The following is a 20,006-nucleotide window of genomic DNA, read 5'->3' on the forward strand; positions in this document are numbered from 1 at the left end:
GTACTAGAAATTTAGAGAGAACGAATTCCTTTTTGCATAAAAGAGAAAAGATGCCTACCAGATTTTTAGTGTTGATTTAGGCTTGTGAGGCATTCTGTAGGATAGCAAACTTCAATTGGAGGCTTACCTATCGTTGCTAGACACCTGGCTAGCCTACTCAGTACCTGCTCCAGCCCTTGTCCCTTGAGGTGGGCGGGAGTGGTTTTGAACATTGGTCCGTAGAGAGGGAGGGGCTGGTATGTCAGCAGTATAGGAAGTGCCTGGGGACAACACTTTTGAATGTTGTTGTTATGCACCCTGTGGGACAGAGTAGAGCTGCCCCGTGAGGCTTCCAAGGCTGTCCTCTTTATGGAAGCAGGACACCACATCTTTCTCCGGCAGAGCAGCTGGTAGGTTGGAACCACCCATCTTTCCTTTAGCAGCCAAGTGCTTTAATCACTGCGCCACCAGAGCTCCTGCCACCTGGACATCAGTGCTATTGAAACATTGACTCTGCTTATTTCGAATGTTTCAGGGACAAAGTGAGCAGCCTTCAAGATCTTTGAAAAATGTGTATTTAACTGGACTTACTCCGGGTTGAAATCGGAAGCACAGCTGGTTTTGTTTTATACTTTGTGGATGTTGGCCTTTTTCTTGAGATCCTCGGTTGGAAAGAAAAATGCAGAACTGAGAAACGGGACAGCGTGGGCAGAAAGGACGGTGTAGCCCGCAGGTGAGGACTGGTGCCTATGGAACCTGAAGAGGGAGATGGCCAACCCTCACCCTCCCAGGCCCCGCCCACACCTGATGTGTCTTTGGGACACGTTCAGGTTCTCCGTCAGAAACGTTTGCCACACTGAGAGCCAGAACTGACCACCAAGCGTACTCTTTCCCATTCTGGTGTTCTCATCACCATGCTTCTGCCAGTTCTTTCTACACCACACACATAGAGGCGTGTTCCTGCACGGTCTTCCCAGAAGCACTGTAACTTAATGCAGAAACTTACCTTGAGACAATCACTTTCCTTTTGCTTGTTGCCATATATAACGTTCGAATAATTGCAGGGCACTCATAGGTCCTTTAAAGCAAGATGTGGGGAGAGCAAAAAGTGAAATGTCTTATTGCCAAGGAGGGAAAAATGAAGAGCGTTCTTTTGGAAGACCATAACTGTTTTCCCTAAGAAAAGTATGCTTTGGTAAAACGCTTTTGGTTTCCTTAAGTCTTTTTTAGAAGGTTGATATTCTTTATCTATATATAGGTAGTGTGTGTGTGTGTGCGTGTGTGCGTGCGTGTGTTCAGTGAAAGTTTACACAACAGATTAGATTCCCACTTAACAATTTCTACCCAAATGGTTCAATGACATAGAAGGTTAATATTCTTATTTAATCCAAGTATTGTCTGGGAAAGGACTTGTTGAGTCATTTTGTACAAATTTGTTTTCCTTTCACTGATTCCTGGAGATAGATACAGAGAAATGTGTGTCTTACCAGCCATTCTTTATGTCACCAGCATTGAATGGAATTGGTCATTTTGAGATTGCTTAGGAACACTTGGTAATATGACCTGTAGATAATCAATTTACAGACTGCCTGGACTCACACATTGTAACAAAGTCCTGGTTCAATCGAAGAGATTTATGACTTTGCTCAGGGCAATATGGTGTAGAAGGTCATAGGATGGTGAACTTGAGAAAAGCTCAGTGTTGTCGATATGGATTGAGTTGTGTCCCCCAAAAATATGTGTCAACTTGGTTAGGCCATGATTCCCAGTATTGCGTGATTGTCTACCATTTAGTCATTTGATGAGATTTTCCTATGTGTTGTAAATCCTATCACTATGATGGATTAATGGGAGTTATATTGATGAGATCTACAAGGTTAGATAGTGTCTTAAGCCAATCTCTTTTGAGATATAAAAAAGAGAAGCAAGCAGAGAGACAGGGGGACCTCATACCACCAAGAAAGCAGTACTGGGAGCAGAACATGTCCTTTGGACCTAGGATTCCTGCACAGAGAAGCTCCTAGTCCAAGGGAAGATTGATGACAAGGACCTTCCTCCAGAGCTGAGACAGAAAGCTTTCCCCTGGAGCTGACACCCTGAACTTGGACTTGTAGTCTAACAGACTGTGAGAGAATTAAACTTCTGTTTGTTAAAATCATCCACTTGTGGTATTTCTGTTACAGCAGCATTAGATGACTAAGACAGTTGTTACGGCTAATGTTAGCAACTTTCAAAAAGAGAAGTAAGTTTGAACATGGAGAGGGGCTGGCTTTGACAATTAGTTAGCCACTAGGTAGATAGATATATGGAGAATTTACAAATGGTAGGAAAAGGATGATTTCCTAATTAAAGAAACATGACTTGTGGCAGAATTTTCAGATTCAAGGAAGGTGACGTAAAATATTTTGAAAGTTCTTAAGAGAATCACATTTCTTAGAACAGCAAGGAGCATAACATGGCACATCTGGTTCTCTTCCCAGGAGAGTGCCCCTTCTTCCTCTCCTCCCGACTCCGTGTGTAAAGAGGGCTATTGACCTATTCCCAGCCAGGCCCAGTAGCTCTTGCTCTGTTTTCCTTCTCCAGAGTCAATCCCTTAATTGTGTTTATCATCATCTAATCCTTGGCTTTTCTGTGACTCGTACATACTGTCCTCCTCACACTATTTGACAACTTCTCTGTGCCCCTAAGGGTTATTGTATCTGCCATCTGCTCAGCATCTCTCCTGGGAAACAACCTTACATGGATTCCATTTCCGTCTGGGTGTTGATGACAGCCCACAGTTCATCATCTCCCTCAGTGACCTCTCACCCGTTCTCCTGTCCTGGATTTTTCTGAGTACCTACGGAACATTCCTTCTTTGTTGTCAGTGATGCGGAAGTGAAATCTCTCCGTGGTAGAGCTCCTCCAGCTGGACTCTGCTCTCTCAGTAAGCAACTCTCTTAGTTAATCCCCATCCAATTAACCCTGTACAGGATTAGCCCATCCTATTGATTTCCACTCGGTCCAAAATGGGTTATCTTCAGGCAAGATGTAACCCAACCAATAGGAGCTAGATGCTGATTGATCGTCAATGACCAGTGGCTGTTGACACTTAAACTTTAGTAATTTGAACAGTTCCTTGCTTCCTAGGTTCAGCGTGAAGACTTGTACGCCGGATATTTCCATCTAGATGCCCTGTCAGTGCTTGTAATTCAACTTGTTGAAAACTGGTTCTGTTCTCCCTTCCCCACAAGACAAACCCATTAACACCACTTCTGTTTTCCCAGTACCCATCCCTGGAGCCCTGCTGCTTCTGGTGTGTGATTCCACTGAGGTGTGTGATTCCTCTCTCTCCTTCGCCCTCACATCTCATCTGCCAGTGCGTCTGGCCTTTTCTTCTCTGCAAAGTCCTGTATTGCTCCTACTTCCTTTCTATTTCCGCAGGCAGTCTACCTCTCCAGGGGACAGCCTTCCTGTTGGCTAGGTAACCTGCTCAAGGTCCCTTAACTTGGATCTTCTGTGCTTGGTCCATTGGGCCAGTATGAGTCCAATAAGTGAAGTTTACCTCTTTACAGAGCTAAATTTATTTTTATTTTAACAATTTTGAATGGTATTTTTCATTGTGTAATATGCCTTCCTGTCGTCATAAACAGAGGGTGCAGAAATGGTAGATGACCCAGGGTCGTTGTTACGGGTGTTCATTATTTAACCAGGGGTAGTACCGCGTAGTTTAGATCCGCCGCCTCTCACATACAACTTTCAGTCTTCCTTTGGCCGGTGCTGTACCTCTGTCTGGGGCTTCTCATAAATTTAGGAATCAGTCAGACCCTGGTTCAAATCCCAGCCCTGCAACCTACCAGCAAAGTGACCTGGGACAAATTATGTCATCTCCCTAAACTCATTTTTTCATCTGTAAGACAGGGAAAATGCACCTTACCTTCCAGTTGTGGAGTGTGACACAGAGCATAAACTCAGTCATGGAAGTCCCCTACAGCTTGTTGTTAAGGAGCCCTGGTGGCACAACAGTTAAGCACTTGGCTATTAATCAAAAGGTTGGCGGTTCAAACCCACCCAGCAACTCTGTGGGAGAAAGATCCGGCAATCCACTCCTGTAAAGATTACAGCCAGAAAACCATGTGGGACAGTTCCTCTTTGTCACATGAGGTGGAGTGAGCCCAGATCAACTGGAGGGCACCTAACAACGAAGACGACTACCAGCTTGTTGTCAATCAGGTCTTAGTAGCAAATGAGTTAGACCTTGTGAGGGCTGATAGAGGGAAGTGGTGGGTTTTAGTGGTAGTGCCTCACCCAACTTTTTTTTTTTTTTTTGCATGTTTAGAAATTGCCTCTAGAAAATTGCAAGTTATAAGAAGATGGCCCTCCTGGATAAGTAGGCTGTTGGTGTACGCAGTGTCTGTTGGTGCTTATTTATGGGTTTGGTATTTGTTCATGTAGTACTGCTGTGGGTAGGCTCCTGAGTTGTCTCCAAGCAAAATCTAAGCTTCCTGAGGACAGAGACCATGGAGCCTTGCTCTCCTGGTAGACTGATTAACCTATGTCCTGTCAGCAGAAAAGTGCCCTCTGCCTTTCAGAAAACCCGCCACCTTTCTCATTCCACCTCAGATCTTTGCCCCCCTGTAAAACCTTGCCTAACCACAGCCCACAGGCTCTGGACTCCTCCGGTTTACTTTGGCAAGTTGCTTATGTTGCCTAGAGTTTCCAGTTGCCCTTTTTATTTGCATTGAACTTGGCAGCCCTGTGAGATTTTAAGCTCCTTTAGGGCAGTGACTGCATCTTCAGTGTCTTTGTGTTTCCCTTTGTGCCTACCCTGGTCTTTTTTTTATAGGGAAGACCCTTGCTGCGGATTTAATGATTGATTTTATATGAAATGTATTCCTTCAAACGCTGGTGCTGCGTTTTGTCATTATTGACAAAAGAATTCTGCAGAGCTTGGGGCTGATCCTGAACGGTGCTCTGGTGGGCGATACTGTATATTTAACATTACACAGTGAGTGAATAAACAGACTGTGGTTGAAAATGAATATGAAAACCTCATAGACATTTAGTGTACCCTGTTTTAGAAACTTATCATTTAGAAAGGGGCCACCCTAAAATTATCTTTGCGCCATTTGTGAAATAGAAGCTTGATAAGCAGGATAATTATCATTATAATTTTTTGAATATTATTTAGCATGTCAACGAAAAAATTTTTTTCTAGTGCTTTCTAACTCCCCGAGGCATCAAATTATCAATGTTACGCAGGGTTATCAAGGGTTATAAAGATTAACCCTTTTTTAGGTTCTTAAAAATGTCCATTCAGAGGCATGTTTCTAGCATTTATATTTTTTGGCATTTGAAATAGAGATTCCTTTTTATATTCTGTAATATTATGACGGCTTGTATGTGTACTACATGATACATAAGCAGACAGCATTGTGTTAAGTATGGGGCATTAATCCTTTCTTTGAGTTCTTGATTACAAAAAAAAAAAATAAGAAGATCTGTTGTTAGTTGCCATCAAGTCGATTCCGACTCCTGGCGACCCCACGTGTGCAGAGCAGAGCTGCACCATAGGGTTTTCAAGGCTGCGACCTTTCAGAAGCAGATCACCAGGCCTGTCTTCCAAGGTACCTCTGGGTGGGTATGAACTGCCAAACTTTTGGTTAATAATTGAGCACTTAACCCTTTGTACCACCTAGGGATCCGCAGCTTCTATCAAATATGCATATTCAGCGGAAGCATTTGTACAAGGGATTTTAGGAAATGGGGAAGTCGGAGCCCCTTAAGCTAAGGCATTCAGGGTTCTGTTCCCTTCAGTAAGGTAACTGGATTCTGAGGGGTAACCCATGTCACATCTGCCAAACCCAAGTTAAACCTTATATGCTGATAAAGTGCTGCTGCTACTGTGCTCATGTGGAGCCCGGGTGGCCCAGTGGTTAAAAGCTCGGCTGCCAACCAAAAGGTCAGGAGCTTGAATCCACCAGCCACTCCTTGGAAACCCTATGGGGCAGTTCTGCTCTGTCCTCCAGGGTCGCGATGAGTCAGAATCGATTCAACAGCAATGGGTTTTTTGATGATGCTTATAATTCTTTCTCTCGAGCTTGGATGTAAGTTCAGTGAAATTGGATTCAATTTAAAGGGCTTTTTTTTTTGTTGTTATTATTTTTTTTAATTACAGTTGAACCCTCGCTCATCGGTGTAGTTTCGGCAGGTCTGATCTCCCAGTAGATAATGTGGGGTGGTGAAATGGAAAGGAAATGTACTCAGAAGTGAGGCAATTTTTCAGTTCATCTAATTGTGAAATATAAAGTTATGAAGAAACTAAGCAAATAAGTGGAAAAAATCCACGAAGCGAGCCAATCCTTTCACAAATGTCATTTAAAAAAAAAAAAAAAAAAAACTCGTGATTTAAGACCTCAAGAAGGAACAGGAAGATTTCTAGCTCTTCTTTTTATTAAGTGGAAAAAGTCTTCTTTCCTCTAGAAAGATGAATTTCTCATGAAGTCAGTAAGACAAAGAGGCACGTAGAATAGCGTGGGTTTGGATGTCTGGAGTCGGTCTCATTTTTCCCCCTTTATCATAGAAGCCTAAATTTAGCACTCGACTTCCTTGTTTTCTAACAAGGGCCCTGTGAGAATAAAGGGGGGAGGTTGCGCTTATTCACTGAGCTGACCCAACAGGGATACTTTGGGACAGTCCCATGCAAACTTCCTAAAAGAGCCAGCCCAGAGTCTGGTCCCTCTCCCAGCTGCCCAAGATGTTAAAACCTAGAGAATCACAAGGTGTTTTGAGAACCCTGAGGATGTAAATGGTGTCAATAATAAAGGCTAGAAGGCAAATGTTTTTAAGAAATTGTATTTTAAAATGCAGACTTATGTTCATGTTTGTAAAAAAAAGAAAAAAAATGCAAATGATATTTGAATAAAGTAGCCAAAATCGGGGCCAGGGCCTTCACTGCCTTTAGTGTACAGGCTGATCAGAAAGCACCCAAAATGCCTGGATAACCAAAGGCAGGAAGGAGCAGGCTGCAGCCTTTGTGCTGGTGATGAGGGATGAATGACTCCTTACAGACAAGGGCCTTTGATTCTGCTCACTGCGGGATGGTTCTGTGACGTCCATTTTACAGATGCTGTTTTTCATTTGTCATCTGCAGTGAAGAATGTTGCATACGGTGTGTGATATAAGTTGTCATAGGTTTTAATAAATGTGTTGTTTTAAAATGCTCCCTACTGATCACCCCATGACATCAACATAAACTTGCCTCTGGAACATTAAAAAGGATATAGAAGGCCACTCGGCCTGTGTGATGGTCAGTGATTATGACGCTGACCTGCTTAGGAGACCAGGCAGTGTGCTAACGGGAAGCGTGAGCCTGGATTCTAGGGACCTGCTGTACTTTCGTAGTGAATGGAAATGCGGCCATCTGGTCAGGCTTACCTTGGTGGGCTACCTAGGCCTTTGTGGAGAGGTCTGAGTCAGGTCCCTGTAGAGCAGGGGTGATTATTGTAGGCAGATCCTGCCATGGTTTCCTGAGTCCCTCACTCTGCTCCCCATGGGCTCCAGACCCAGCCTCACTCACTGTTGTGCTGTGATAGCCCCCTGCCCCCGGCCCCCAGTCATGGAGGGCAAAACCCACCTTCTCTTACAAGGGCCAGAAGGGAAGGGCAGAGATGACTTAAAAAGCAATTGAGATTTCGCCATAGGGTCAGACGGAAAGTGCCCATTAAGCCCGTGTTTCTGACAAGAACACTGGCAATAAGAGGAAGCAGCCCCTGAAGAGTATAGGAGTCGACGCAGAAAGAAGAGAAAGGAAACTTGTGGCCCTTCCTTCAGGGCAAAAAATGTGGGTTTCATCACAGGGCACACCTCCCCAGCTTTAGCAATCTGAATAAATACAGTGGTGGGCACAGGTTGCAGGTATGATTCACTGAGAGCCAAATGAATCCAGAAGATTTTCACAGAAAAATGCCCCCAAGGAGAAACGTTTGGAAATAAGCTTGGTTGTTGCTTATTTTTAGATTATTTTAAGATTAAGCTACACAACCATGAACGAACAGTGTTTTACTCCTTATAAAGATATTTTAGGGATTTAAATTTTTTTTAATTATTATTAAAGACTTTCTTTGACTATATATTCTTTGAGCATTTTGCTTCCCAGAGCAGTACAGCTTCCATTACAGAATATGGATAATAAGGCCGTTTTGGGAATTGGGTCCAGTTCTTGGAATTGGGGCTGTTGACCTTACAAAGGAGCAGCAGTGGCCACGCCATGTGGCCAGCAAAGAGGCAGGGTGTCTCCAGCCACGCAGGTCCCCTCTCTGATCCTGGGCATCTGTTACCAGAGGCAGCCAGTGACGATTGCCACAAATTTATGACCCTTGGCTGTCATCCCAGTAACAAATAGGTCATAAGCCACCGTCTTCCCCTCTGTAAAATTCCACCCTACACCCCAGCCTTCCCACCAAGATCTTTTTGGAACAGTGAGAACTAGAGACTGGAGTCTTAGCTCCTTTATATACCCTCAGCGTGTTCTTCTCCCACCACCCCAACCTCCCACAAGTACGTGAGGGTTGAGGACTCGAGTGGGCAAGACAGATACCAGGAGATGAAGGAAAGGCCTGTTTTGCCTTGTCTCTTAGTGGCTGAGCTACTGAAAGACAAGGAATTGGTCATTTTTATATTGTATACAACATCTAAAACAATATGGATATTTAATTAATACTGATGAATATAGAATAACCATTTTCTGGGTTGTTACAGCATTAGAGAAGGAGCCCTGGTGGCACAATGGTTAAATACTCTACTGCTAACCGAAAGGTCAGCAGTTTGAACCCACCAGCTGCTCCACAGGAGAAAGACGTGGCAGTCAGCTTCCGTAAAGATTACAGCCTTGGAAACCCTATAGAGCAGTTCTACTCTGTCCTATAGGGTCGCTATGAGTCCAAATCGATGACAGTGGGTTATAGAGTTAGGGGGATTTTGGCTTGAACACAGAGCAGCAGGAAGAAACAGGTGAAGTTCTGGGTTCTGAGTCAGCAGGTCGAGCAGTCTTGTCAGGCAAAGTGTACGCAGAAGTGTAGTCAGATTGTGCAGGTGGGGGCTGAAGTTCAGGATCCGAATGAGAAGAGATGCTGCCAGCCTATCCGTGGGGTCAGGTACGGGGGGTTCAGGGCAGGTGTTGGGTCGCCCCTGGAGGCGGAGTGCAGATGGAACACGACCCCAGGACGGGAGTGCCTAGCATCTGCCTAGGTTTTTAAACAGCCTTTGTTGAGGTGAATCAGTGTTGGCAGATGTTTCTCGGATCTCCAGAGTGAGGCCATGCACATGGGACTGGGGTTGCTCCAGAGCCAGAGAACTGAGCTCTTCTGGAGGCCTGGCCAGCTTCAGGGCTTGCGTCCATCAACGCTACGCTCTACTGTGTCTCGTAAACCTGGCTTATTACTGGGGAAAACACAAAGAAAGCAGCAAGTTCAGCCTGTAGCTCCTGTTCTCAGAACATAGGCTACTTATGGAAATATGACCTAAACATGTAAAAAGTTGAAGAACACAGAAGACAATTCGGTTCAAAAATACAAGAGATTTATGAGGCAGAAACAGTTCATGGCCAAATAGATGGCCACGTGGTAGATCCAGTAAGTGCTGTAGGAATGGAGAGCTGGGCGTGACCAGTATGGGTTGAAATATCTGGTAAGAGGGAGGATCTGAATGGGATAGCCTTTGGACAAGTTGAAGAAGTGGTGAAGACATGCCAGGCGGGGAATGGTAAGTAGAGTGTGGAGGTGGTAAGTATAAGAGACTTTCTAGAAACAATGAATAAGCCAGCTTCATTATAGTCGAGGGTTCCAGAAGGTGAATAGTTGGAGATGAAGCCAATGAGGTAAGTTGAATTCAAAATGCGAAGGTATTAAGGAGTCCTCAACTTTATCTTCTAGACACTAGGGGTCATTGGAAGTTTTTGGATAGAGGGGGGAAATGCTCAGAGAGGTTTTAGAAACATTAATCTGTGGTTGAATACAAGCAAATTAGAGAGAGAAAAAGTGCTTAGGCAGACCAGACTTCTGTGTTTACTCTAGTCCTGTTAGAAAGTGGTAACTGCTTTGGGTACAGAAGTGGCTGTAAAAACAAAAAATAAAGAGGTGGATGCAAGAGCTATTTTGAAGGAAGGAGAAATTAATGAGACTTAGCACCTTCTTATCCATGGAGGCAAAGAAGGAGAATCAAAGGGAAATCCATGGTTTGGGAACCAGTTAACTAGAGGAATATTTTATGACCAGAACTGAGGACGTTAGGAGGGAGGCTGAGATGGCTAGGTCCATGGGCAAAGATGGAGTCCACCTTTGGAAGCTAGTGTTTGGTATTGTGGCAGGAGGCAGAAATAAGAGTACTGGAGCATATGAGGAAGGGCCTGGCTTGTGATAAACATGTGGGAGTTGCTTGCACAGAAATGACAGCTTAAACTGAATGGCTGATGTCTTCCGGAGAGAGCAGTGTCACAGCACTGGGAATGCCAGCGAGTTAAGAGAGGAAGAGGAAGCAGGGTCACCAGAGCACACAGTGTACCTCCAGATAGTGAGAGGAGGCGCTCCAGGTTCACACCAGCCTAGAGAGGCCCGTCAAGAGGAAGCCGTGGTTGGCAGTACCAGATGCTGCAGAGAGGTGGGGGGGGGGGGGGGATAGGGGCTGAGGAAAGGCTAGCGGTTTAGGCAAGTAGGAAGTCATTTACCCTTAACCCTTTTGTGCCTGGCGGTACATGCAGTGACCGTGAACTCTTTCAGCCTTTATTTTATTGGGAAGCTGCTGTACCACTGACAGTATGTACCGGTGCAAAGCAAGAACCCTTAGGACTATTTGAAACCGAAGAAATGGGCACATACCACAAATTACTGTTTTTACAGGATATCGTATGTGGCATCTGAATTTTTGGTAGGAAAAATAGAAATTTTGAAAATGTTTGTTACACGTACATACCAATAGACCCCGGTGGGGACGCTGGGGTATAATTCGTGGTTCTTCATGTGTACCACTGAACACTTAGGGTACGCCTGTGGGAGGGGGCAACAACAACAAAAATCTATGCTGCCTGCCAAAAATTCGGACGCAGTCAGTGATTCAGTATGCTTCTGTTAATACATGGTGTAAACAAAAATTCAAAGCAGAAAATAATTAGGTCACCAAAGGGCTAAGAAAGAAGCCTGGGTGGCACAAGGGGTTTGCGTCCGCTGCTAACCTCAAGGTTGGTGGTTCAAACCCATGGAAGAAAGACCTGGTGGTCTGCTTCTGTAAAGATGACAGCCGAGAGAGTCCCGTGGAACAGTTACCTGTGCAACAGCGGGTCACCGTGAGTCGGAATTGACTCGGTGGCAGCGGGTTTGGTTTTTTTTTGTTTTACCTTTAGGAACCCAGCACTATAGTGTGTATATGTGGGTGAGAGAAGGGGTTGATTAAGGAGAACACTGAAGAAAAGCTCAGAGAGGGGAATGCGGCCGTTGCCCTTGCCTTCCAGTTGGGAGTTTGTGTGCGCACACACGTGAAGGCAGAAGGAGATGATTAAGCCCCGGGTTCAGTCACCAAACATTTATTAAGCACCTACTGTAGGGCCGCTAAATCAGAACTGACTCGATGGCAGCAGGGTTTGGTTTTGGTTTGAGGACTTGAAGTCCATCCAGTTAGCACAGATGGTTAATGTACTTGACTGCTAACTGAAAAGTGGCTGGTTTGGGGCCACCCAGAAGCACCCCAGGAGAAAGCCCTGCCAACCTCCTTCCAAAACTCAGCCACTGTAAACCTGTGGAGCCCAGCTCTACTCTGACACACACGGAACTGCCATGAGTCAGTGTCGCCTCGATGGTAGCTTGTTTGGTTGTTTTCTTTTTTTTAAGGACTCAGATCCAGTTAACAAGGAGAAAGTGAAAGCTGTAAGCGACAGGGTAGTAAATGAAGCAGGTTTCCAGAGAAAGCAGAAAGAATGAAGCAAGAGAACAGTGGAACTCTTAAGTGGTGAAAAGTTTGGAGAGTTTGGAGATAAGGAAGAGAGGATGGAGAGTGGAGAGTGAGTGATTGCAAAACGTTTGGGAAACGGAGATAGAACAAAGGTGGAAAGCATGGCAGCTGACCTCAGGCTCCTGGGCACAGTAGAAGGCGGGTGGTCTCTGAAGGAGGGTGGGCTAGGGTGATGGGAGGTCAGAGAGATAGACACTAGATGGCTCAACACCAGCAGTGACATCTCTGCTTGACTGGAAACCCCACTGTCCTTGTGCTTCAGTAAAATCCAAACCATCACCGCTGAGTAGATCCCAACTCATGGCACCCCCGTGCGTGTCAGAGTAGAACTGTGCTCCATAGGGTTTTCAGTGGCTGGCTTTTCTCAGAGGTAGATGGCCAGGTGTTCATTGGCAGTGGCTTAGAAGATGGGCAATACTTGTTTCTATTTTGACCCGTAAGAACTTATCCTTCCTCATCAGCTTATTATTTTTCCTTAATACATTGTCTATGAGTTTTTGTTTGTTTCCAGCATCACAATAATTGTAAGTTGTAGAACCATTCCAGAATAATGGCCTTCTAGATTTCTGAGGCCGCCAAAAATTGTGGATGAGTAGTTATGGTCCATCCAGAAGCCAGCGGGTTTTGAGCAGCTGTGTGACTGGGTTTGATAGCAACAGTTTTCCTCAAACAAGTGAGACTGACAGGCATGGTCCGTGACTCGGCTGAGCTGACCTTGTGCGGTGACTAAGAACAGAGCAGTTAGCTGGGCCATCTAATGGCGTCTTCAGTTATACTAGGGTGCAACACAGTGAGAACTGAGGAAGAATCAGTCTCTGTCATAAACTAATAGTCATCAAAAAGTAAATGGTGAGCACCCAAGATGTCCTTCAGTCGGGGAATGTATAAACAAACTGTGGTACCTCCGTACAACGGAGTACCGTTCAGCCATACAAAGAAGGAGCTATCAAGCTACGAAAAGACATGGAGGAACCTTAAATGCGTATTGCTAAGTGAGAGAAGCCGGTCTGAAAAGGCTATATACTGATTGATTTCAACTATTTGAGATTTTGGGGAAAGCAAAACTATAGATATCAGTGGTTGTCAGGGGTTTGGGGCGGGGGAGGGATGAATAGGTGGAGCACAAGGCATTTTAAGGGCAATAAAGCTATTCTGTGTGATACTCTTAATGGGGGACACATGCCACCACACCTTCTTTAAAACCCGTAGAACTGTACAACTCCGAGAGTCAACCTTGATGTGAACTGTGGGCTTTGGTTAGCAACAGTGTATCAGTGTTCATCAGCTGTAACAAATGTACCACAGGAATGCACAATGTTAACGCTGGGAGAAACTGTGTCTCAGGAGGAAAGGGAATATATGGGAACTCTGTCCTTTCTGCACGGTTTCTCTGTAAACCTCAAGCTGCTCTAAAAAGTAAAGTCTATTAAAAAAAAAAAAAAAAAGTCAATGATGAGCTAAGCCCTGATACTCTGTCTCTGAATCTCAGCCGTATTCCTGGCTCTCCTCTTCGAGTCGCCTCTTTCCTGGTGGTAGCGGGTGGATACTGGAGCCGTGTGGTCCTATGGGCGGGCCGACCACGCGTGCTTCTGCGTGAAGTAGATTCACTCTCCCAAACCTGTTTTTAAGTGGGAGGAGAATATTCTCTATGGCCAGGCTGCTGAGCAGAGCTGAAGTGGCTCTGGGGAGTGACGCCCACGTTGGTGACTCTGCGGGTGCTGATGTTTCCCTTTGCTTTTCTTGTAGGTATGGCCTCACGTGTGCAAGTTTTCTCCCCTCCCACCCTTCAATCAAGTGCCTTCTGTAGTGTGAAGAAACTGAAAGTCGAGCCTAGCTCCAACTGGGACATGACTGGGTACGGCTCTCACAGCAAAGTCTACGGCCAGAGCAAGAACGTACCACCATCACAGCCAGCTACCGCAACCGTCAGCACCTCCTTGCCCGTCCCAAACCCAAGCCTACCTTACGAGCAGACCGTCATCTTCCCAGGCAGCACCGGGCACGTCGTCGTAACATCAGCAAGTAGCACTTCTGTCACTGGGCAGGTTCTCGGGGGACCACACAACCTAATGCGTCGAAGCACTGTGAGCCTTCTCGATACCTACCAAAAATGTGGGCTCAAGCGTAAGAGCGAGGAGATTGAGAACACGAGCAGCGTGCAGATCATTGAAGAGCACCCACCCATGATTCAGAACAATGCCAGCGGGGCCACTGTAGCCACTGCCACTACGTCAACTGCCACCTCCAAAAACAGCGGCTCCAACAGCGAGGGTGATTACCAGCTGGTCCAGCATGAGGTGCTGTGCTCCATGACCAACACCTACGAGGTCCTCGAGTTTCTGGGCCGAGGGACATTTGGGCAGGTGGTCAAGTGCTGGAAGCGGGGTACCAACGAGATTGTGGCCATCAAGATCCTGAAGAACCACCCGTCATATGCCCGGCAGGGCCAGATCGAAGTGAGCATCCTGGCCCGCCTGAGCACCGAAAGCGCGGATGACTACAACTTTGTGCGGGCCTACGAGTGCTTCCAGCACAAGAACCACACATGCCTGGTCTTCGAGATGCTGGAGCAGAACCTCTATGACTTTCTCAAACAGAACAAGTTCAGCCCCTTGCCCCTCAAGTACATTCGCCCCGTGCTCCAGCAGGTTGCCACGGCCCTGATGAAGCTGAAGAGCCTGGGTCTCATCCATGCAGACCTCAAACCAGAGAACATCATGCTGGTGGATCCATCCAGACAGCCCTACAGGGTCAAGGTCATCGACTTTGGCTCCGCCAGTCATGTGTCCAAGGCGGTGTGCTCCACCTACCTGCAGTCTAGATATTACAGGTAAGGCCATCCACACTGAGACAGCTAGGAGAGGCTGACCGCTGAGGGCATTCACCATGAATGTGCCATGGTGGTCACCACGGGTGAGATGAAAGTGCGTGCCTACAGTCGCCACCTCAAGTGATTTTAATGTAGTCGGGGGACTAGGACATGTGTGCATGGAAGTGACATTTAGGAGCCGGATGAGAATGGAGCCTAGTGAGAGGCTTGGTGTAGACATTTGGAGCTGGCAGGAATGGCTGAGTGCTGTCAGGGGGGCAGATCTTCATGGGGCAGGGGGACAGGGTCCAGGTACTAGAGGAGAGACGGGCCTGCATGACTGAAGTCAGGGCCAGACATGAGGAAAACACCACCTTCCAGAGCAAAGGACTTGTGAGCAGTGGGAGATGTGGTTGGAAGTGCCGGTAGGGAGCAGATTACGGGAGGTCTTAAATACCAGGCTAAGGTGGTGGAAACGCACCCTTGACAGCTGAGCGTGCACTGGAGGCTTTTACACAATGTGGTGTTTTGTGAAGAGTAGTTGACATCATGTGAAAGATGGACGGAAGAAGGGAGAAACTTTGGCCCAGGCAGCCACTGGCTTACTCTGTGGGTGATCACTTTGAATTTGAGTCAGGGTGTTGGAAGAATTGTAGCACCATTGTAAGGACATGTAAAGTATTCATTCATTCAATAAATGTTTATTTTGCTCCTGATGTGTGCCACACCAGTGCTAGGTGCAGGGATGCAGCCACGACAGGACAGAAGCGGGCCCCCCAACCCCGCCTTTGGGGGCCTCACATGTGCTGACCCAGCTCTGGAGCCACAGAGTCCTGCGCTTGAACCTGAGTCCCTCCCTTACCAGCTGTGTGACGAGGGCAAAACGCGTAGCTTCTCTGAGCTTGCATTTCCGGACCCGTAACCTAGGGAGAGCCCCACTGCACACCTCGTAGGTTGGTGGGTGGTGGAAGGCAGTGAAGCAACCACGGCACTCTGCTGGACGCACAGCTCCTCAGGCCCCCCATGGTTTGTGGGGAGACCTGGGGGTGGTGGAGGTAACATTGGACAGTCGACTGGAAACGGAGGTGGGTGAGAAATGGAAGCTCCCCCCTGCTTAAGAGGTCAGCACATGGGCAATAAAGCCACAATCCTAGTGCTCACTGGGCCCCCAGCCCTTCCATGAGACCAGCCCCCGTTGCGGATGGGCCATTTCCACACAGCCCTGGGCTACAGGGCCTGCTGGGCACTGAGCGAGCGCCACGTGGACACACTGCCTGTGGCCAGTCTGAGGCTGGCCTCTCAGATCCCTCCACTTGCTTCTCTTGTTTCTTGCTTGGCCCCCAGCCAGGCACCCCACCCCCACCCCCCCCACCCCAGACTGCTGTGACCTCCTCACCCTCTGAGTCTCTCAGCAGGGCTCCCCACCCTTTAGCCTGGGAGGGGGCTCAGCAGACAGCCTCCACCCTCCTCCCTGGGGGCTCTGTGGCCACACGACTTGGATCCCCACATCCCCCACCTAGTCTGCTTCCGTCCTTCCACCTGTGTGGTTTCTCCCTCCTCGCTCCTTTCCTGGGGAGGTGATTCCTGAGTGATGCCCGCTCTTTAGTCTGACGTCTCTAGGGGCCCTCCTCACTAAATTCAAAGGCTCACACACCCCCATCTAGGAGGTCCCTACCTGGCTGCCAGGCTCGGGGTGGCCTACTGCTGCCTCAGTTTCCCCCCACTCGCTCCCTTCCTGCCTTTGCAGCCATGTCTGTTCCTGCTGCCTTAAGGGGCTGCTCAGCGGGCCCTGGAGCAGGTGCTGGTCATCCTGGCTGCTCTGGGAAGGAAGGGAGGCAGCCCCCGAGGCAGGGGACTTGATCCGCCTGTATCCCAGCGGGAGGGGGCTAGAGAAGAGTCCCGAGTCTGGGTGACCACCAGATGAGCAGCCAGTGAGGCCAGCGATGGCCCTTCTGTGACACAAGCTTTGTTCAGCCATGTGGAGCAGCTGTCTGTCTGAGGGTCCCTCGGGGTCGTGGCTAGCTCCCAGGTCACCAGAAGCTGCCACTGTCATTTTAGATTTAGGTTTGCACATTTAGCACGTGGGTCCTGTCCCGAGTGAGGTGCTATGGGGCTCCTGTTCCCCTTCTCCTGGATCGTTTTATGGGATCAGAGTGCTTCTATTACCATTCACTAAAAATGGAGCGTAGGGACTCGTAAAAAGACTTTTAAAGGCAGGAGCCCTGGTAGCGCAGTGGGTAAGCACTGGGTGGGTAAGCACTGGGCTGCTAACTGAAAGGTTGGTGGTTCAAAGCCACCAGCTGCTCCACAGGAGGAAGATGTGGCAGCCTGCTTCTGTAAAGATTACAGCCTTGGGAGCCCTGTGGGGCAGTTGTACTCTGTCCTGTAGGGTTGCTGTGAGTTGGAATCGACTCAACAGCAACGGGTTTGTTTTTTTTTTCTTTCTTTTCTTTGGTTTATTTAAAAGGCAGTATATATTTTTTTTTTTTTATAAGCTTAGGGCGAGATTTAATGAGTTGAGTCAGCAGGTTTAATTTAGGATTCTTTAGCTCTTCGGCATCCTCACCTTCTGGAGCCCACATGACGCACCCTGCCCCTTCCCTGACAGACCCACCAGTGGGTTCACCTGCCCTGGTTCCGGGGGGTAAGGTCCCAGAATTGGAGCCCCAGGCAGCAGATGTCTGTCAGGGGAGCTGGGAAGAGGACCTGGGCCTTACGATGACTGGTTGTGGCCTTCTCCTTACCAACCTCTGCTGACAAGATGGAGCCTTCTGGAAAGCCTTGAGTGGGTGTTCAGGCTTGTTTTCTGACAGCCCAAGGGCCCATTCATGCCCTTCTCTGTCTCTCACTTCACAAGAAGCCCCCAACTCCCTCTGAAGGCCCCTTTGGCTGTGATGTCACCCGTCTTTAGCCGGTAGGTGGCTGCGGCCTACAATTCAGAGCAGGGTAGCCTCTTCCCCTCCATGGCCACTCTGTCCAGAAAAGCTAATGTCTCCAGTCCTCCAGGCACCCTGACGCCCAGCCCCAGTCTCAAGGGCACAGCCAGCCTGGTGTCCATCCGTCCCCGTGTCTCCACCTTGGGGGCCCTAGAAGCATTTGCTCCCATGCATGGCAATAGCGTTTCTGAGGGCAGTCTTGGGCTTCCAGTCTCCTTCAGTCCTAGCTATGTGCGGTGGCCAAGGTCAGGCCACAGCTTTCAGCCTGGTTTTCTTGGCTGCTTGCCCTCAGGAGGGCAAGCAAGCCCTTCCGCTGTCCCTTGTCGAGGCCCCTGGGGGAGCAGGAAGAGGCTTCAGCCCTACCGTGAGAAGGTGTCGCTGGAGCTACGTGGGGGAGGCATCATCCATGTGGGACTGGCCTCCGGCAGGGCTGTCAGACACCGAGGGCCTACTGGCTCTGTTTCCCACCACGCTTCCCTGGACCTAGGAGTCCCTGGGTGGTACAGACAGCTAATGTGCTCAGCTGCTGACTGAGAAGGTGGAGGTTCAAGCCTATCCAGAGGCACCTCGGAAGAAAGGCCTGGCAATCTACTTGCAGTGACTCAGCCATTGGAAACCCCACGGAGCACAGTTCTACTCTGACGTTCATGGGGTCATCATCTTGGCTGGGCACATGTCTTGTCCATGGCGTGTTATGGCTTATCCTACCATCCTCCTGGCTAGTGACACGGAATAGCATTCTGTAGAGATGCTGGGGGCCTGGGCAAGTAGGCCATGTGGCAGGGAGGGGAAGTTCTCCCAGGTATTGGGCCTTTTCGTGGCCTGGGTGAGGGTTTATTGCTGTTGGGATCCTGTGAGGCCAGTCTTGTTTGTTTTTTCTGTAAACAAAGGCTGCTTTTTTTTTTTTTTTCTTTAAGGCTTGTTGAAGTCTGATGCGTGGGTCTCCCCTTCAGCTGGAAGGCCCTTGCATAGTTACACTGTCATCTGCAGTGGCTCTCAGGCTTTGCTGTGCCCCGGGGTCACCTGGAGAGTTAGTTAAGGACCAGATCTGAGCAGGGAAGTGCCCACCTCAGGTACCCCTCAGGGACAGAGGGGACAGGTGCAGGGTCTCAGACCATTCCTAGAGAAAGACCCTTCCAGGGAGAATGGACTTCCTCCAGGTGTTACTTTTCCATACTCACACCCAAGGCAGAGTTACAGGTAATCCCATTACTGTATTACCTCACCTTTGAAGTCCTGGCCACTTCTTTGCTTCATTCCACATTAATGCCAGTTCTTTTTTTTTTTTTTTAATCAGATTTTCAGAGCAAGCAGTAAATTGGTGCTAGGGTATTTCGTCTGTCAGCATGACCAGAAAACTAAAACACAAGGTCAAGTGTTAAACTCTGCTCACAGAAAAAAGGAAAAAGACATGTTGTTCAGGCAAAGGGCCATCAGCAATTAAATGTGCAGGGTTTTGCTGCTCTTCCGAGTGATTCAGAATACTCTTGTCCGGACTTAATTTGGGAGCCCTGGTGGCACAGTGGTTAAGAGCTACAGTTGCTAACCAAAGGGTTGGCAATTCCAATCCAGCAGCCAGAATCACTCCTTGGAAACCCTATGGGGCAGTTCCACTCTGTCCTATAGGGTGGCTTTGAGCTGGAATTGAATCGACAGCAATGGGTTTTGTGTTTAGATTTCATATGAGGCACTTAAGACCATTCTTGGGAGTCCCTGGGTGGTGGAAACGTGTAATGCACTTAGCTGCTCACTGAAAGATTGGAGGTTCAGGTCCACTCAAGCGTGCCTCAGAAGAAAGGCCTGGTGATCTCCTTCTGAAAAATCAACCAAAATCCTGTGGGGCACAGTTCTACTCTTGACACACATGGGGTCGCCAGGAGTTGAAATCAACTCACCAGCAACTGGTTAGCTGGTTAGAGAAGAAGAGCCATATGGAGGAATTTTGAGGTATGTCTTACAGGAGACATGGGGTACAGGGGGGCCTAGGGCTGTGGAGATGGGAATGAGTAAGGGAAGATGAGGACAACGACAGCAACACTGTGAAGGGATGAGAGCCTGGGCTGGAAAAGAATGATGAGGGGAGTGAGTTTTGAATGTGGGTCTCAGGGGCTTGGATTGACTCCAGATGCCAGTGTTGGGATCCTTTGTAAACTCTTGCACAGAGGACTAATTTAATTAAGTTAATGACGGTGTAAATCAACTGCACTGCAAAAAAAGCAGACTGGCAGGGGTAGGGAGACCCAGAAGCTAGGAGAGGTCATAGCGATTCAGGACCCGGGGAAAAGACTTGAGGCTGAATGGGG

The 20,006-nt window shown here is 47.9% G+C and overlaps 1 protein-coding gene across 4 annotated transcripts in view; it reads left to right on the forward strand.

Annotated features, from left to right (window-relative positions):
• Positions 1 to 20,006, forward strand: part of HIPK2 (homeodomain interacting protein kinase 2) — a 181,899-nt gene that overhangs the window by 59,081 nt on the left and 102,812 nt on the right. For all 4 annotated transcript variants that reach the window (XM_049894784.1, XM_049894783.1, XM_049894786.1 and 1 more), the window contains one exon: positions 13,705 to 14,788. In XM_049894784.1, coding sequence (XP_049750741.1) covers positions 13,707 to 14,788 — 1,082 coding nt within the window. In that variant the 5' untranslated portion in view covers positions 13,705 to 13,706. The remainder of the gene's footprint in view (positions 1 to 13,704; positions 14,789 to 20,006) is intronic.

The sequence above is a fragment of the Elephas maximus genome, chromosome 8 (assembly GCF_024166365.1).
Source record: "Elephas maximus indicus isolate mEleMax1 chromosome 8, mEleMax1 primary haplotype, whole genome shotgun sequence".
Taxonomy (NCBI): domain Eukaryota; kingdom Metazoa; phylum Chordata; class Mammalia; order Proboscidea; family Elephantidae; genus Elephas; species Elephas maximus.